The following is a 19,927-nucleotide window of genomic DNA, read 5'->3' as shown; positions in this document are numbered from 1 at the left end:
TCTGTGAATATTAAGTGACAGTCTCTGTGAATATTAAGTGACAGTCTCTGTGAATATTAAGTGTCAGTCTCTGTGAATATTAAGTGACAGTCTGTGAATATTAAGTGACAGTCTCTGTGAATATTAAGTGACAGTCTCTGTGAATATTAAGTGACAGTCTCTGTGAATATTAAGTTACAGTCTCAGTGAATATTAAGTGACAGTCTCTGTGAATATTAAGTGACAGTCTCAGTGAATATTAAGTGACAGTCTCTGTGAATATTAAGTGACAGTCTCTGTGAATATTAAGTGACAGTCTCAGTGAATATTAAGTGACAGTCTTAGTGAATATTAAGTGTAAAAAGATGCAGGCTTAGTCCTGAGCTCCACCTAAAGGAAGCTGCCAGTCTCTATACAACTGGAAAACAGGCGTTATCTTCAAGTATTGTTGTGGTATAACTTTATACCTTTTTTTTGTAATTTATAACATCAGATCGCTATCGCTATGAAAACTCCATAATGTGAATTCCTGCTGAATATAGTGGACACTGAAGGGATGAGTGACAGCTACTCAATGCTATAAGGGACAGGGGGGGGGTAAGGTGAGCCAAAGGGTTAGTTGAGCCACCCTTGTTTCGAGGAAAACAAATATACAAAATTAATTTAAAGTATTAAAGGAAAAAGGGGGTCAACATTTTCATGGAGTCTGTGAAGGAAGAAACCACGAGGAAAAAGTGGTAAGCAACTTAGGTTAAAACATTTTTTTAAAAACTGATTATCACCAATTCAAATGGAATTGATTGTGTTTGAGGTTTTCATGATGCTTTTAAGATTGTTCTGTACATCAGCTGGGGGTCTCTATGAGCTTCAACACGAGGCCCTAAACCTAGAATGAAAAGGGCATCCGCGTAGCTAATATAGTCCAAATTTTTGCCTTGGGGAAGGCGAGCCAATGACCATGGGATAAGCTGAGCCAATTCTTGGTAGTCTTAAACAAATCTACTTTGAAACGAGAGTATACTCTTCACACACATGGTTATGGGCTTAACAAAAGAAGATGCATGTATCATGTCAGATATAGCGTCGAAGTGTATTCAATTTTGAGTCTGCATCCCAATATTACACTGAGTTTTCGTCGTAAAAAACAACGTTATTAATTATGAAATTACTAAAAAGGACAAAGAGGGCGCTTTTGGTCATTGACTGCAGGAAAGGGCTACTCCTTAACTCTGTTCCTGCTTCCCTTACTCCTTAACTCTGTTCCTGCCTTCCCTTACTCCTTAACTCTGTTCCTGCCTTTCCTTCCCTTCCCTCTTAACTCTGTTCCTGCCTTCCCTTACCTCTTAACTCTGTTCCTGCCTTCCCTTACTCCTTAAGTCTGTTCCTGCCTTCCCTTAATCCTTAACTCTGTTCCTGCCTTCCCTTCCCTCTTAACTCTGTTCCTGCCTTCCCTTACCTCTTAACTCTGTTCCTGCCTTCCCTTCCCTTACTCCTTAACTCTGTTCCTGCCTTCCCTTCCCTTACTCCTTAACTCTGTTCCTGCCTTCCCTTCCCTTACTCCTTAACTCTGTTCCTGCCTTCCCTTCCCTCTTAACTCTGTTCCTGCCTTCCCTTCCCTTACTCCTTAACTCTGTTCCTGCCTTCCCTTCCCTTACTCCTTAACTCTGTTCCTGCCTTCCCTTCCCTCTTAACTCTGTTCCTGCCTTCCCTTCCCTCTTAACTCTGTTCCTGCCTTCCCTTACTCCTTAACTCTGTTCCTGCCTTCCCTTCCCTCTTAACTTTGTTCCTGCCTTCCCTTCCCTTACATCTTAACTCTGTTCCTGCCTTCCCTTACTCCTTAACTCTGTTCCTGCCTTCCCTTCCCTCTTAACTTTGTTCCTGCCTTCCCTTCCCTTACATCTTAACTCTGTTCCTGCCTTCCTTTACTCCTTAACTCTGTTCCTGCCTTCCCTTACATCTTAACTCTGTTCCTGCCTTCCCTTCCCTCTTAACTCTGTTCCTGCCTTCCCTTACATCTTAACTCTGCTCCTGCCTTCCCTTCCCTTACATCTTAACTCTGTTCCTGCCTTCCCTTCCCTTCCCTCTTAACTCTGTTCCTGCCTTCCCTTACTCCTTAACTCTGTTCCTGCCTTCCCTTACTCCTTAACTCTGTTCCTGCCTTCCCTTCCCTTACTCCTTAACTCTGTTCCTGCCTTCCCTTACTCCTTAACTCTGTTCCTGCCTTCCCTTCCCTCTTAACTCTGTTCCTGCCTTCCCTTCCCTCTTAACTCTGTTCCTGCCTTCCCTTACCTCTTAACTCTGTTCCTGCCTTCCCTTACTCCTTAACTCTGTTCCTGCCTTCCCTTACCTCTTAACTCTGTTCCTGCCTTCCCTTACTCCTTAACTCTGTTCCTGCCTTCCCTTACTCCTTAACTCTGTTCCTGCCTTCCCTTCCCTCTTAACTCTGTTCCTGCCTTCCCTTCCCTTACTCCTTAACTCTGTTCCTGCCTTCCCTTCCCTTACTCCTTAACTCTGTTCCTGCCTTCCCTTCCCTCTTAACTCTGTTCCTGCCTTCCCTTCCCTCTTAACTCTGTTCCTGCCTTCCCTTACTCCTTAACTCTGTTCCTGCCTTCCCTTCCCTCTTAACTCTGTTCCTGCCTTCCCTTCCCTTACATCTTAACTCTGTTCCTGCCTTCCCTTCCCTTCCCTCTTAACTCTGTTCCTGCCTTCCCTTACTCCTTAACTCTGTTCCTGCCTTCCCTTACTCCTTAACTCTGTTCCTGCCTTCCCTTCCCTTACTCCTTAACTCTGTTCCTGCCTTCCCTTACTCCTTAACTCTGTTCCTGCCTTCCCTTCCCTCTTAACTCTGTTCCTGCCTTCCCTTCCCTTACATCTTAACTCTGTTCCTGCCTTCCCTTACCTCTTAACTCTGTTCCTGCCTTCCCTTACTTCTTAACTCTGTTCCTGCCTTCCCTTACTCCTTAACTCTGTTCCTGCCTTCCCTTACTCCTTAACTCTGTTCCTGCCTTCCCTTCCCTCTTAACTCTGTTCCTGCCTTCCCTTCCCTTACATCTTAACTCTGTTCCTGCCTTCCCTTACCTCTTAACTCTGTTCCTGCCTTCCCTTACCTCTTAACTCTGTTCTTGCCTTCCCTTACTCCTTAACTCTGTTCCTGCCTTCCCTTCCCTTACCTCTTAACTCTGTTCCTGCCTTTCCTTCCCTTCCCTCTTAACTCTGTTCCTGCCTTCCCTCACCTCTTAACTCTGTTCCTGCCTTCCCTTACTCCTGTCTCCTCATCCTGTCCTCCTGTAGTGACTCTGTTCCTGGAGTTCTGGAAGCGTCGGCAGGCCCGTCTGGAGTACGAGTCTCCTTTTGGCCTAACTCTGTCTCCTCATCCTGTCCTCCTGCAGTGACTCTGTTCCTGGAGTTCTGGAAGCATCGGCAGGCCCGTCTGGAGTACGAGTCTCCTTTTGGCCTAACTCTGTCTCATCATCCTGTCCTCCTGCAGTGACTCTGTTCCTGGAGTTCTGGAAGCGTCGGCAGGCCCGGCTGGAGTACGAGTGGGACCTGGTGGACTTTGAAGAAGAGCAGCAACAGCTTCAGCTTCGACCAGAATACGAGACCAAGTGTACCTCCCGCAGACTAAACCGCGTCACACAGGTGTTTTTCTGTCTCTTACCTGCATTATAACACGGGGTTAGGGGAAATGGTTAGGGGTTAGGGGTTATGGTTAGGGGTTGTGGTTAGGGGTTATGGTTAGGGGTTAGGGGTTAGGGGTTATGGTTAGGGGTTAGGAGTTATGGTTAGGGGTTAGGAGTTATGGTTAGGGGTTAGTGGTTAGGGGTTATGGTTAGGGGTTAGGGGTTATGGTTAGGGGTTAGGGGTTATGGTTAGGGGTTATGGTTAGGGGTTAGGGGTTAGGGGTTATGGTTAGGGGTTAGGGGTTATGGTTAGGGGTTATGGTTAGAGGTTAGGGGTTAGGGGTAATGGTTAAGGGTTATGGTTAGGGGTTAGGGCCAGAGTACAAGTGTACCAGCCTATCGACTCAACCGCATCACATAGGTGCTTGTGTTGCCTTCTAGGTTTATATATAACACTGCTTAGAAAACTAGTGTTGCCTTCTAGGTTTATATATAACACTGCTTAGAAAACTAGTGTTGCCTTCTAGGTTTATATATAACACTGCTTAGAAAACTAGTGTTGCCTTCTAGGTTTATATATAACACTGCTTAGAAAATTAAAGTGTGTCTTTGCAGATTTATTTATTTTTTGCAAGGTTGTGGCCAGCGACATGATGTTCCATGATAATAATATTCAGTTATACATTTTCATAGTAAATTGTAGCCCAGTTTCCATAGTTTATAAACGCAACATTCCTGTGCCACGGTGGCGTACTGTATGATATTGATTGATATGTCTGATTGAAGTGTGGTCCACCTACCGGTGCCCAGCCTGTATTGGAAGTATTCCACAGGCAATCCTTTATGTCTGGATCTAGCAACTCATTCCTAATGAGAGGGGTTTGTTCCTGGGCCCTGACCCTGCACCTCCACACCCTCCACCTCCTCACCCTGCACCTCCACACCCTCCACCTCCACACCCTCCTCACCCTCCACCTCCTCACCCTCCACCTCCTCACCCTGCACCTCCACACCCTCCACCTCCACACCCTCCACCTCCTCACCCTCCACCTCCTCACCCTCCACCTCCACACCCTCCACCTCCTCACCCTGCACCTCCACACCCTCCACCTCCACACCCTCCACCTCCTCACCCTGCACCTCCACACCTCCACCTCCTCACCCTGCACCTCCACACCCTCCACCTCCTCACCCTGCACCTCCACACCCTCCACCTCCTCACCCTGCACCTCCACACCCTCCACCTCCTCACCCTCCACCTCCACACCCTCCTCTCCCTCCACCTCCTCCTCACCCTCCACCTCCTCACCCTCCACCTCCTCACCCTGCACCTCCACACCCTCCACCTCCTCACCCTCCACCTCCTCACCCTCCACCTCCTCACCCTCCACCTCCACACCCTCCACCTCCTCACCCTGCACCTCCACACCCTCCACCTCCACACCCTCCACCTCCTCACCCTGCACCTCCACACCCTCCACCTCCTCACCCTGCACCTCCACACCCTCCACCTCCTCACCCTGCACCTCCACACCCTCCACCTCCTCACCCTGCACCTCCACACCCTCCACCTCCTCACCCTGCACCTCCACACCCTCCACCTCCTCACCCTGCACCTCCACACCCTCGACCTCCTCACCCTGCACCTCCTCACCCTCCACCTCCACACCCTCCTCTCCCTCCACCTCCTCCTCACCCTCCACCTCCTCACCCTCCACCTCCTCACCCTGCACCTCCACACCCTCCACCTCCACACCCTCCACCTCCTCACCCTCCACCTCCTCACCCTCCACTTCCACACCCTCCACCTCCTCACCCTGCACCTCCACACCCTCCACCTCCACACCCTCCACCTCCTCACCCTGCACCTCCACACCCTCCACCTCCACACCCTCCACCTCCTCACCCTGCACCTCCACACCCTCCACCTCCACACCCTCCACCTCCACACCCTCCTCACCCTCCACCTCCTCCTCACCCTCCACCTCCTCACCCTCCACCTCCTCACCCTCCACACCCTCCTCACCCTCCACCTCCTCCTCACCCTCCACCTCCACACCCTCCACCTCCACACCCTCCACCTCCTCACCCTCCACCTCCACACCCTCCACCTCCACACCCTCCACCTCCTCACCCTCCACCTCCACACCCTCCACCTTCTCACCCTCACCTCCTCACCCTCCACATCCTCCACACCCTACACCTACTCACACTTCACCTAACCCTCCACCTCCTCACCCTCCACATCCTCCACACCCTCCACCTACTCACACTTCACCTCCTAACCCTCCACCTCCTCACCCTCCACATCCTCCCCACCCTCCACCTCTTCACCCTCCACCTCCTCACCCTCCACATCCTCCACACCCTCCACCTACTCACACTTCACCTCCTAACCCTCCACCTCCTCCACATCCTCCCCACCCTCCACCTCCTCACCCTCCACCTCCTCCACATCCTCCCCACCCTCCACCTCCTCACCCTCCACATCCTCCACACCCTCCACCTACTCACACTTCACCTCCTAACCCTCCACCTCCACCTCCTCCACATCCTCCCCACCCTCCACCTCCTCACCCTCCACCTCCTCCACATCCTCCCCACCCTCCACCTCCTCACCCTCCACCTCACCCTCCACCTCCTCCACATCCTCCCCACCCTCCACCTCCTCACCCTCGACCTCCTCACCCTCCTCACCCTCCACCTCCTCCACATCCTCCCCACCCTCCACGTCCTCACCCCACCTGTCTGTAATTGTACTATAGGAGATGGAGTTGGTCCTTGACAGGACAGCAGCTGAACAAGTGGGCAAAATGCTCCTGTGTTGGGCCACCGTGGTGCTGTGGGTAAGACTGGCACAGAGGGAAGAGGAATGCCAGTGTGAAGGGATGTGGAGGGATTTGGCAGGCCTGGCTTGTGTTGATTGCTCATGTCTGGATGGAAGATATCTGATGCTGACTGCATCATTTTACCTGATGCATCATGGGACTTAACTGTAATGAATTAACAATGCTAAAACAGCAACACAACCTTAGTGGTTGGTGATTTTAGAGTCTGGTCCCAGATCAGTTTTTCTGCTGTATAGCCAATTGTTATAGTCATGGTACCAACAATGACTAAAACCATAGATGTTGACTATGAGCACAAACTGATCTGGGCCCAGGCTAATAAAAGCCTGGATTCACCAGGAAACTGCTGCAGTGGTCCGTGGACTGTTCTGGGCCCAGGTCAGTAGTTTGAGATGATGACAACAAGCTGCTATGTGTTGGTTGGTACTGCCCCCTGGTGGTCTGGAGACTAACAGCTGTAACCATGCTGACTGACTGTGCATGTTGTTGTCCGGTGTTGTAGGAGATGGAGCCATACTTACCCGTAACATCCCAGTGTGCTCGTACATTCCTGTCTGGAGCCACCGTCATATTTTGGGTGAGCTTTTATTCATGATGGTTTACTCTGCATCTTAACTCCTCCCTCCTCCTTCTCACTCCTTCTCCTGTCTCCTCCCACTCTCTTCTACTGACTCCTCCCACTCCTTCTCCTGACTCCTCCCTCCTCCTTCTCACTCCTTCTACTGACTCCTCCCTCCTCCTCCTTCTCACTCCTTCTCCTGTCTCCTCCCACTCACTTCTACTGACTCCTTCCTCCTCCTTCTCACTCCTTCTGTCTCCTCCCACTCCCTTCTACTGACTCCTCCCACTCCTTCTCCTGTCTCCTCCCACGCCCTTCTCCTGTCTCCTCTCACTCCTTCTCCTGTCTCCTCTCACTCCTTCTCCTGACTCCTCCCTCCTCCTTCTCACTCCTTCTCCTGTCTCCTCCCACTCTCTTCTACTGACTCTTCCCTCCTCCTTCTCACTCCTTCTCCTGTCTCCTCCCACTCCCTTCTCCTGTCTCCTCTCTCTTCCCTCTACTGTCTCCTCTCTCCTCCCTTCTCCTGTCTCCTCTCTCCTCCCTTCTCCTGTCTCCTCTCTCCTCCCTTCTCCTGTCTCCTCTCTCCTCCCTTCTCCTGTCTCCTCTCTCCTCCCTTCTCCTGTCTACTCTCTCCTCCCTTCTCCTGTCTCCTCTCTCCTCCCCTCTCCTGTCTCCTCTCTCCTCCCCTCTCCTGTCTCCTCCCTCTCATCCCTTCTCCTGTCTCCTCTCTCCTCCCTTCTCCTGTCTCCTCTCTCCTCCCTCTCCTGTCTCCTCTCTATCCCTTCTCCTGTCTCCTCTCTCCTCCCTTGTCCTGTCTCCTCTCTCCTCCCTTGTCCTGTCTCCTCTCTCCCCCCTTGTCCTGTCTCCTCTCTCCTCCCTTGTCCTGTCTCCTCTCTCCTCCCTTCTCCTGTCTCCTCTCTCCTCCCTCTCCTGTCTCCTCTCTCCTCCCCCCTCCTGTCTCCTCTCTCCTCTCCCCTCCTGTCTCCTCTCTATCCCTTCTCCTGTCTCCTCTCTATCCCTTCTCCTGTCTCCTCTCTCCTCCCTTCTCCTGTCTCCTCTCTCCTCCCTTCTCCTGTCTCCTCTCTATCCCTTCTCCTGTCTCCTCTCTCCTCCCCTCTCCTGTCTCCTCTCTCCTCCCTTCTCCTGTCTCCTCCCTATCCCTTCTCCTCTCTCGGGATTAGATTTTTAATGAGTTTGCACCACACTGTTGTGTTTTGAAGTGTGTTGTTGGTGGTGATTTGTCAGTGTCTGTGAACATATGTATTTGTAATGTATCAGTATTTTTGTTATATTTGTATATACAGTCAGGGTTGGGGTCAGTTCCTATTCAATTCAGTAAATAAATATCAGTTGACTTCCTGAATTGACTGCATTGAAACGAAAGTGACCACAACCTTGACAGATTCCTGTCCTCCCTCCTCGTTCCTCCCTCTTTCTCCTGTCTCCTCTCTCCTCGCTCCTCCCTCTGTCTCCTGTCTCCTCTCTACCACCCCTCCTGTCCCTCAGATCTCCCTGATCATAGCGTGTATCATCGGGGTGATAGCCTACCGTTTGGCGGTGTACGCTGCGTTCGCTAGCATCATGAAGGACAGCCCCACCAATAACATCCACATGGTGGGCTCCCTCATCACCCCGCAGCTCGCCACCTCCGTCACCGCTTCCTGCATCAACTTCGTCATCATCATGATCCTCAATCTGATGTATGAGAGAGTGGCCATCTGGATCACTGACATGGGTAAGATAGTGGCCATCTGGATCACTGACATGGGTAAGATAGAGAGTGGCCAGCCGGATCACTGACATGGGTAAGATAGTGGCCATCTGGATCACTGACATGGGTAAGATAGTGGCCATCTGGATCACTGACATGGGTAAGATAGAGAGTTACCAGCCGGATCACTGACATGGGTAAGATAGAGGGACAGATAACAGGGGGATTGTTTTGGTCAGATTATAACTAGATAAATAACTTATTTCTGGTGTTGCTAAAGAGACAATAACAAAATGTTTTTTTAAATTACAACCCGTTTGCAATCTGACCGTGACATCATAAGTTACGTCGTACATTGTTTTTTAAATTACAACCCGTTTTCAATCTGACCGTGACATCGTGAGTTACGTCGTACATTGTTTTTTAAATTACAACCCGTTTTCAATCTGACCGTGACATCGTGAGTTACGTCGTACATTGTTTTTTAAATTACAACCCGTTTGCAATCTGACCGTGACATCGTGAGTTACGTCGTACATTGTTTTTTAAATTACAACCCGTTTGCAATCTGACCGTGACATCGTGAGTTATGTCGTACATTGTTTTTTAAATTACAACCCGTTTGCAATCTGACCTTGACATCGTGAGTTACGTCGTACATTGTTTTTTAAATTACAACCCGTTTGCAATCTGACCGTGACATCGTGAGTTACGTCGTACATTGTTTTTTAAATTACAACCCGTTTGCAATCTGACCGTGACATCGTGAGTTACGTCGTACATTGTTTTTTAAATTACAACCCGTTTACAATCTGACCGTGACATCGTGAGTTACGTCGTACATTGTTTTTTAAATTACAACCCGTTTGCAATCTGACCTTGACATCGTGAGTTACGTCGTACATTGTTTTTTAAATTACAACCCGTTTGCAATCTGACCGTGACATCGTGAGTTACGTCGTACATTGTTTTTTAAATTACAACCCGTTTGCAATCTGACCGTGACATCGTGAGTTACGTCGTACATTGTTTTTTAAATTACAACCCGTTTGCAATCTGACCGTGACATCGTGAGTGACGTCGTACATTGTTTTTTAAATTACAACCCGTTTGCAATCTGACCGTGACATCGTGAGTTACGTCGTACATTGTTTTTTAAATTACAACCCGTTTGCAATCTGACCGTGACATCGTGAGTGACGTCGTACATTGTTTTTTAAAAGCATTTTGCAGCATTTGCTTTAGTGAATCAATGCAGATCTATTATTGAACATAATGACTAACGAGCTAATTAATCAATTCCTTATTGTAGACTCTCCTTGTTGTGAATGTTTGCTTTTTTTTCCCCCATTCAGAGATCCCCAAGACTCACCTGGAGTACGAGAACAAGCTGACTGTGAAGATGTTTCTGTTCCAGTTCGTCAACTACTACTCTTCCTGTTTCTACGTGGCCTTCTTCAAGGGGAAGTTCGTCGGCCATCCCGGAGACTACATCTACATGTTCGGCTGGAGCAAGCTGAGGAACGAGGAGGTATAATGCCTACCCAGCTACTTCCCTGTCTGACATCACAATCTCATCACAGTCCAGAGGGCTGATGTCCTGTCACCGGACTATAACAAACTACTCTCGGGTTACAACCAGTAACGACGAGATTAAAACGGCATTAAAATAAATAAAACTACTTCCTGTTTTGGACTTTATCTGGTCAAATGTCCTGGTTCCAACCAGAACAAAAAAAGAATAATGTCTCATTACTAATACGACGTGAGTGAGATGAAATGATGTTAAGATGAAATGACGTTAAGATGAAATGACGTTAAGATGAAAACTTCTACTTGACCTTCTGTTTCTCTGGGCAGTGTGACCCAGGTGGCTGTCTGATTGAGCTGACCACTCAGCTGGTCATAGTGATGTCAGGGAAACAGGTGTGGGGTAACGTCCAGGAGGCTCTGGTTCCGTAAGTTGTTCATTCTGACATTGTCACTATTACCTAAAGGTCAGTAAACGTGTTCTCCTAATTTAAAAGATGCGTGTGCTCTGACTTAAATTAATTAAAAATAACTTACCTCTGACTTTAGCTTAAATCATGCATTGATGTCAATTAAAGATTTGTGTTAAAACCTGAATTTGCATGATTTTTAACTTACGCCGAAAGGCCTTTTTTTAACTTTCTCGACAATTTTGTCACAAATGTGAAATGCAGAACCTCTGACCCCTTTGTGTCTGAACTGGACCTCCAGGTGGGTGATGAACCGATGGGGGAGCCGTAAAGCCCGCAGCCACCCAGAGAGTCGCTACAGTCGCTGGGAGCAGGACCACGACCTGCAGAACTTTGGACATCTGGGACTCTTCTATGAGTACCTGGAGATGGGTGAGTTTTTTTAGCCAGGGACACGCAGACCAATACCTGGAGGCGCTTTCTCAATGAATCGTCCTGTCTCACTTTCCTCGACTCTTTCCTAAAAAAAACATATTTGAAGAGGTCTGAAGGGAGGAATCACAGATTTGTCCTTCCAATGTGTTTTATTAAGAAAGAGGTGAGGATAGAAGATGGGTTGACAAATTGAGAAAGAATCGAACTCTCTATAGAAATATATAATCTCTCTGTTAACCCAGAAATAAAATCTTAATTTGGTCAGATGCTCGATACCCATTTATGTTACGTAGTCTGTCCACAAAGACGTTCATATAGATACCCATTGCATTACTTCCTGCTCTCCTGCAGAGGGTGCTGTTTCCATCTAATTTACCATCATAGTCTCTCTCTTCTTCTCTCCACTTTCTCTCCTTTCTTCTCCATTTTCCCCTCCCCTCTCCATCCCTCCCCTCTCCTCTCCACTTTCCCATCCCCTCTCCTCTCCACCCCTCTCCACTCCTCTCCTCCACAGTGATCCAGTTTGGTTTCATCACTCTGTTCGTGGCCTCCTTCCCTCTGGCCCCCCTGCTGGCGCTGTTGAACAACATCATAGAAGTCAGAGTGGACGCCTGGAAGTTCACCACCCAGTTCCGCCGGCCCGTAGCATCTAAAGCCCACAGCATCGGTGCCTGGCAGGAAATACTCAACGGGGTGGCCGTCCTGTCTGTCGTCACCAACGTGAGTATGGCTGTTGGAGAGGGGAGGAGAGACGAGGAGAGAGGAGGGGAGGGGGGGAGAAGGGAGGAGAGGAGAGACGAGGGGAGGAGAGGAGAGACGAGGGGAGGAGAGGAGAGACGAGGGGAGGAGAGGAGAGACGAGGGGAGGAGAGGAGAGACGAGGAGAGGCGAGGAGAGGAGAGACGAGGGGAGGAGAGGGGAGACGAGGGGAGGAGAGGGGAGACGAGGAGAGGAGAGGAGAGACGAGGGGAGGAGAAGAGAGGGAAGGAGAAGAGAGGAGAGGAGAGGAAAGACGAGGGGAGACGAGGAGAGGAGAGGGGAGGAGAGGAGAGGAGAGACGAGGAAAGGATAGGAGAGAGGGGAGGGGAGAGACGAGGAGAGGAGAGGGGGGAGGGGAGGGGAGAGACGAGGAGAGGAGAGGGGAGACGAGGAGAGGAGAGACGAGGAGAGGAGAGACGAGGGGAGGAGAGGAGAGGAGAGGAAAGACGAGGAGAGGAGAGGGGAGGAGAGGGGAGACGAGGAGAGGAGAGACGAGGGGAGGAGAAGAGAGGGGAGGGCAGGGGAGGGGATGGGAGACGAGGAGAGGGGAAGGGAGGAGAGGAAAGACGAGGGGAGACGAGGAGAGGAGAGACGAGGAGAGGAGATACGAGGAAAGGATAGGAGAGACGAGGGGAGGAGAGGAGAGGGGAGGGCAGGGGAGGAGAAGAGAGGGGAGACGAGGAGAGGAGAGGAGAGGGGAGACGAGGAGAGGAGAGGAGAGGAGAGGAGAGGAGAGGAGAGGAAAGACGAGGGGAGGAGAGGAAAAGAGAGACGAGGGGAGGAGAGGAGAGACGAGGGGAGGAGAGGAGAGACGAGGGGAGGAGAGGAGAGGAGAGACGAGGAGAAGAGAGGAGAGGGGAGGGGAGGAGAAGAGAGGAGAGGGGAGGAGAGGGGAGACGAGGAAAGGATAGGAGAGACGAGGGGAGGATAGGAGAGACGAGGGGAGGAGAAGAGAAGAGAGGGGAGGGGAGGGGAGACGAGGAGAGGAGAGGAGACGAGGAGAGGAGAGGAGAGACAAGGAGAGGAGAGACATTTTAGGGATTTCCCTTTTATTCCCTCCTTATTCCTGGAATTGTACATCTGGGATTTCTGGAAAAGTTACTGGAAGTTTACACGTAATCAACGAGTGCTAGCTTGGTCCCAGATCTGTTGGTACTGTCTTACCAAGTCCCATGGTCACAACTCCTATGTCTATCTATAAACAAATAACCTCCCTGTTTTCTCACAGGCGTTCATCGTAGCCTTCACATCAGACATGATTCCTCGGCTGGTGTACATGTATGCCTACAGCAACGATCTCTCTATGAAGGGCTACATCAACAATAGCCTGTCCGTGTTCAACATCTCTGGGTTCTCTGAGGACAACCGGCCTGATGACGGAGAGAGCCCTGGATGGTTCAACAGCTCTGTCATCACCACCTGCAGGTAGGGGTGTGTGTGTGTGTGTGTCTGTCTGTCTGTCTGTCTGTCTGTCTGTGAGTTAGAATACATTTAATGTGTACCGACCCAGAGTGTGTGTGTGTTTCAGTGTATAACCACTCCTCTACTACTTCCTGTGTTCTACAGGTACCGTGACTACCGCTACCCAGAGTGTGTGTGTGTTTCAGTGTATAACCACTCCTCCACTACTTCCTGTGTTCTCCAGGTACCGTGACTACCGCTACCCAGAGTCTCTGTGTGTTTCAGTGTATAACCACTCCTCCACTACTTCCTGTGTTCTCCAGGTACCGTGACTACCGCTACCCAGAGTGTGTGTGTGTTTCAGTGTATAACCACTCCTCTACTACTTCCTGTGTTCTACAGGTACCGTGACTACCGCTACCCAGAGTGTGTGTGTGTTTCAGTGTATAACCACTCCTCTACTACTTCCTGTGTTCTCCAGGTACCGTGACTACCGCTACCCAGAGTGTGTGTGTGTTTCAGTGTATAACCACTCCTCCACTACTTCCTGTGTTCTCCAGGTACCGTGACTACCGCTACCCAGAGTCTCTGTGTGTTTCAGTGTATAACCACTCCTCTACTACTTCCTGTGTTCTCCAGGTACCGTGACTACCGCTACCCATCGGGCCATGAGAAGGAGTACTCTCACACCATGCAGTTCTGGCACATCCTGGCTGCCAAACTGGCCTTCATCATTATCATGGAGGTAAGAATGTAGCTTCCCTACTGCAACCAGCCATAGAAATACAACCTATAGAAAATAACTTGGAACCTCTGACCCTGGCAAATTTGGCTGGTGAACTCTTGAATGGGGAGGCCCGATCTATACATTCTATTTCTATAGAACCACCAGTCATTTCAACCAGATCTAGTCACTTCATTGGAATACTTCAATTCCTTCAGCATTGACATCTATCCCTGATCATGACCATTTTTAATCTACATTTACAGGTCTATATTTACAGTGTGGATAGAAAACAGATCTGTATTTTTACTTAGTAAATAGGAGTTGCTGGATTTTTAGTGATGTAGCAGATCTATGTCGCTCTGCCTATTTCTGGATTTGTATCTAATCCCACAAGACGTTATTTTAAAGGTGCAGAGGTTACAATCCGTGTTGGTGCTGTACTGACCTTTTTAAGTTCCTGTTTCATCACTTCCTCTTCCCCGATTGATTGGTTTCCTCCTCTCGTCTCTTTTCAGCATGTGGCGTTTATGGTGAAGTTCTTCGTGGCGTGGATGATTCCTGACGTTCCCTCCGAGGTGAAGGCCAGGATTAAACGAGAACGCTACCTCATCCAGGAGTACCTGCACAACTACGAGGTGTTTTTCCCCGCATAAAAACATTCAACATAATAACACATATATTTATTTGCCTTTATTTAAAACCAGGTAAGCTGATACAACTCTCACACACACACATTCAAAACACATAATAAAAAAAAACAGATATATTAATCTCGTGTTTTTCTGGGTCTTTGTTCCTTTACCCTTCAGGTGGAGAAGCTGAAGATCCAGCTGAGCCAGAGGAGCGATGACTGCTGCTGCACCCCTATGATCTACCCCGACATATCCCGGCACGTGGTGCTGTCCGAGTGTCTCTAGCACCCGTCCTCGCCCTCCGCCCACTCGTTTGATTTTGGCTCGTGTTCATTAGGTCACACCACGGAAAACGTTTTAAAATGTTTTTCAACAGGAAATTTAAATTAGTTTTTTTTTTTCTTCTTTTTTTTCCATTGGACAAATCCAGGTAGTTAGTCCCTGTTTGAATCTGTTTTGTTCCGTTTGGTGCCTGATGAACAGGACCCTGGTTCAGGTTGGGCTGGGGCCTGGGCTGGTCTTAAGGAGATTCTCTATAAAACTACCCTGAGAGGTAGTCTGTAATACAAAGGGCTCAGTCTGCTGGTGGAGTGGAGAGCAATCCTCACAGAAATAGAGTACCTAATACAATCCATCATCATCATCATCATCAAATACATGAAGATACTACATTCAAGTATGTCTTCAGGTCCGTCCATGTATGGTCTATTGATATCAGATCTTCTCTTCAATCAACCACCCGCCCACCACTACATCTATTCTAACAGCATGGGGGAAGCAGGGAAACATGGCTGCTGCTAGTTATTATACTCTTACCGTACGTTCAGTTTATATTTTAAATGTCTCTCTCTTTCTCTTTCTTTCTCTCTGTTCACTGTCTATTTTTGTGATTTTACTCTGAAAAAAAGTGGTTATACTCTGCTGGTCATTCACAAAATCACTAAACACTGTTAATGACTAGCGCTTAGCCCGCTACACACTGTGTTAATGACTAGCGCTTAGCCCGCTACACACTGTGTTAATGACTAGCGCTTAGCCCGCTACACACTGTGTTAATGACTAGCGCTTAGCCCACTACACACTGTGTTAATGGCTAGCGCTTAACCCGCTACACACTGTGTTAATGACTAGCGCTTAGCCCGCTACACACTGTGTTAATGACTAGCGCTTAGCCCGCTACACACTGTGTTAATGACTAGCGCTTAGCCCGCTACACACTGTGTTAATGACTAGCGCTTAGCCCGCTACACACTGTGTTAATGTCTAGCGCTTAGCTCACTAAACACTGTGTTAATGACTAGCGCTTAGCAAACTACACACTGTGTTAATGACTAGCGCTTAGCCCGCTACACACTGTGTTAATGACTAGCGCTTAGCCCGCTACACACTGTGTTAATGACTAGCGCTTAGCCCGCCACACACTGTGTTAATGACTAGCGCTTAGCCCGCTACGCACTGTGTTAATGACTAGCGCTTAGCCCGCTACACACTGTGTTAATGACTAGCGCTTAGCCCGCTACACACTGTGTTAATGACTAGCGCTTAGCCCACTACACACTGTGTTAATGGCTAGCGCTTAACCCGCTACACACTGTGTTAATGACTAGCGCTTAGCCCGCTACACACTGTGTTAATGACTAGCGCTTAGCCCGCTACACACTGTGTTAATGACTAGCGCTTAGCCCACTACACACTGTGTTAATGGCTAGCGCTTAGCCCGCTACACACTGTGTTAATGACTAGCGCTTAGCCCGCTACACACTGTGTTAATGACTAGCGCTTAGCCCGCTACACACTGTGTTAATGACTAGCGCTTAGCCCGCTACACACTACCCTGTTTATGTTGATAAGTTATGTTATGTTGATAAGTGCCACTATTACAAGCAACCAAAGACAAAAAATGCCTTAATATTTTACAAATTAATTGTTAACTGAGTAAAGAGGCTATAGTTTGTTAGATTTCCCTTTATGGAAAAAGATTGCAGTTATACTGCGCTCTGTCTGCAATCTCTTTTTGTGTAAAGGTTGTCTTTTTTAGTCGTTTTTTATTTATTTATCTTTTGTGTTCTTATATGTTAAATCTTTCTTTAAAAAATGTTCATAATTCAACAAATATGCAATAAAGCCTATGTCAAGGATCGAGGTCAGGTTTCCCCTTTGGTATTAGTTGCTACAAAACAAGCAGAGGATGTTGCATGAAAACAATCTTGTCAGAGGTTTTGAATGCCAAATTTTTTTTAATCCATGTCACTTTTTATTTTTTATTTTTTTTTCTATTTAAACAGGGAGTCACCATTGAGACCAGGGTTTATTTCACAGGGAAGCCTGTGAAATACATAGACAAATCAAAACTAACTAAAATACAAGTACAACAAACCATCCTGAAAAAAACAGCCACATTCCTCAGCTAACACTTCCCCAATCAATATTTTTAAATGACCCAAGCTGTGTGTCCAATTGAAGTGTATTTTGCAATTGGTTCCAGCAATGGGGTGCATTGTTTTGTCGACTGAAGTCATAGATTATTGCTTTTGTTAAATTACACTCGCTTTTTACACCTCGGTGTTGTCCACAGAGATCTTATCCAAATAGCCAACTAGCCAACTTAGCTACTGTCTAAACTAAGCCAAGTATCAGATGTTTAAAAATGTAATATGTTTGTTGTAGCATAGTAGATTTCAGTGCCAGATGTGGATTTTTGTTTTTACAGTATATAACAATGTTTTCTAGGATACTGTTGTGGGTTGCTTTAGATCACAGGATCTGACACAGCCTGTCTACTGTGATGCTTTGTCCTGTCAAGGCCTGTTGTACTTACTGTAGGCACTCATTTCAGAGGAGAGGAGGGGAGGGGAGAGGAGAGGAGAGGAGAGGAGAGGAGAGGAGAGGAGAGGAGAGGAGAGGAGAGGAGAGGAGAGGAGAGGAGAGGAGAGGAGAGGAGAGGAGGAGGAGGAGGCAGAGGCAGAGGCAGAGGGAGAGGAGAGGGTGGCAGCTGGTGCCTGTTTGTCGACTGAAGGAAAGATAAACATTATTCTTTCCTCCCCAAATCCTCAACTGTGTGTGTTCCTGGAGAAGAGAGGGTCGAGAGAAGAGAGAGAATAAGAGAGGGGGGAGAGAGAGAGAAAAGAAAGGGAAATCAGTCCCTTTTTAATGTGCCTTTGTTTACCTACTTGTTAAGAGCTAGTGAACGCTTAGGTTGTTCTCAGCTACTGGGGCTTGTCATCTTCCTCCATCTCTCCCTGTCTCCATCTCTCCCTGTCTCCATCTCTCCCTGTCTCCATCCCTCCCTGTCTCCATCCCTACCTGTCTCCATCCCTCCCTGTCTCCGTCCCTCCCTGTCTCCGTCCCTCCCTGTCTCCATCTCTCCCTGTCTCCATCTCTCCATCTCTCCCTGTCTCCATCTCTCCCTGTCTCCATGTCTCCATCTCTCCATCTCTCCCTGTCTCCATGTCTCCATCTCTCCCTGTCTCCATCTCTCCCTGTCTCCATGTCTCCATCTCTCCCTGTCTCCATGTCTCCATCTCTCCCTGTCTCCATGTCTCCATCTCTCCCTGTCTCCATCTCTCCCTGTCTCCATCTCTCCCTGTCTCCATCTCTCCCTGTCTCCATGTCTCCATCTCCCTCTGTCTCCATCTCTCCCTGTCTCCATGTCTCCATCTCTCCCTGTCTCCATGTCTCCATCTCTCCCTGTCTCCCTGTCTCCATCTCTCCCTGTCTCCATCTCTCCATCTCTCCCTGTCTCCATCTCTCCCTGTCTCCATGTCTCCATCTCTCCCTGTCTCCATCTCTCCCTGTCTCCATCTTTCCATCCCTCCCTGTCTCCATCTTTCCATCTCTCCCTGTCTCCATCCCTCCCTCCCTTCTTCCATCATTTAGCCTTTCATCATGTCTGATTGGATTTGTTTAGTTCTATGTCCGTGATAAGAAGGAAAGATAAACATTATTTAATTGTTTTTGTTGTTGTTGCACAAAGCACTTATAAATGACTCTATCCCAGATGTGTTTCTGCTGCGTGACAATAACACTAAATGGAGTTGGATAATGAACCAGCTCCACCCAGACATAAACATGTCAGTCTTAATGTATTATTACCATCAGTGGCTGGTGGCAGGGAGCTAGCCTGAGTCATAGATGTGTTTGTGTTGTCTTGACAACTCCGGTGAAAATGACAACAATGGAGTTTTCAAGACACCACAAACAGACCCGGGGACTCGGGCTAACCGGGGACCATGTGATATTATTTTATTTATTATTATTTATCTTATCAATATATGAAACAATGGTTGTACTGTAGATGTTTTAAGAGATATATAAAAAAATATATTAAAAAATGGACATAAAATGGCTCCCACTTTTAATTTCATGTTTATTATTTATGTTTGGACTGTTTGAAGAGAAGACATGTCAATTAATGGTGAAATGTTTGAGTTTTTATCATTGAAGTCAGGATGTTTTCAAATCTACCTGTTTTTATGCATATGGGAGTCATTTCATTCGACTTTTCTCTTTAAGATAGCTGGCTGTGCCTCCGTCTCAGGCTGAACAATCTTCTATTGTATGTTTGGTAGAATAGAAAATAAACGCAAATGTGTTTACAATATCAGATGACGTGTAAACACCAGTAGCCAACATTTGACTGTTCAAATGTGCCTTTCTATGCTGTGGGCTCTATGAAATTAATACATGGCACTTCAGGTATCACCACTCTCTATGTTCCCTCTGTTTCAAAAATTAAATTTTCATAATTTTGTTTTTTCCTCTCATAATCTCCCTTTTACTTTTTTTGTATAATTTTTTTTTTAATTCTTTTTTTTTTTTAGGTATTTTTTTATTTATGTATTTTGATACACTTCCCATGTAACGCTAAATATTTGTCACTGTGTTGGACTGTATGGCCTTGTTAAGAGAATAAAATACCAAATTCAAATTATAAAAAAAAAAAATGTTTCATAACTTGTATGTATTCAAGATATTGTACATATAAATCAAATCAAATGTATTTATAAAGCCCTTCTTACATCAGCTGATATCTCAAAGTGCTGTACAGAAACCCAGCCTAAAACCCCAAACAGCAAGCAATGCAGGTGTAGAAGCACGGTGGCTAGGAAAAACTCCCTAGAAAGGCCAGAACCTAGGAAGAAACCTAGAGAGGAACCAGGCTATGAGGGGTGGCCAGTCCTCTTCTGGCTGTGCCGGGTGGACATTATAAACCTGGAGAGGAACCAGGCTATGTGGGGTGGCCAGTCCTCTTCTGGCTGTGCCGGGTGGAGATTATAAACCTGGAGAGGAACCAGGCTATGTGGGGTGGCCAGTCCT

The 19,927-nt window shown here is 47.8% G+C and overlaps 1 protein-coding gene across 3 annotated transcripts in view; it reads left to right on the top strand.

The window, feature by feature from the left end:
* The window catches only part of LOC110502607 (anoctamin-5), an 82,008-nt gene extending 64,051 nt beyond the window's left edge, over positions 1-17,957 (top strand). For 2 of the 3 annotated variants that reach the window (XM_036961035.1, XM_036961036.1), the window contains 11 exons: positions 3,467-3,618; positions 6,951-7,025; positions 8,514-8,742; positions 10,074-10,249; positions 10,579-10,676; positions 10,960-11,090; positions 11,608-11,813; positions 13,080-13,276; positions 13,892-13,997; positions 14,495-14,614; positions 14,789-17,957. In XM_036961035.1, coding sequence (XP_036816930.1) covers positions 3,467-3,618; positions 6,951-7,025; positions 8,514-8,742; positions 10,074-10,249; positions 10,579-10,676; positions 10,960-11,090; positions 11,608-11,813; positions 13,080-13,276; positions 13,892-13,997; positions 14,495-14,614; positions 14,789-14,896 — 1,598 coding nt within the window. In that variant the 3' untranslated portion in view covers positions 14,897-17,957. Of the gene's footprint in view, positions 1-3,466; positions 3,619-6,950; positions 7,026-8,513; positions 8,743-10,073; positions 10,250-10,578; positions 10,677-10,959; positions 11,091-11,607; positions 11,814-13,079; positions 13,277-13,417; positions 13,544-13,891; positions 13,998-14,494; positions 14,615-14,788 lie in introns of those variants that run through there. The other variant, XM_036961037.1, reaches the window with a different exon arrangement.
* Positions 17,958-19,927: the final 1,970 nt, after the last annotated feature.

The sequence above is a fragment of the Oncorhynchus mykiss genome, chromosome 2 (assembly GCF_013265735.2).
Source record: "Oncorhynchus mykiss isolate Arlee chromosome 2, USDA_OmykA_1.1, whole genome shotgun sequence".
NCBI lineage: Eukaryota > Metazoa > Chordata > Actinopteri > Salmoniformes > Salmonidae > Oncorhynchus > Oncorhynchus mykiss.
This window is presented reverse-complemented; position numbering and strand designations above follow the sequence as displayed.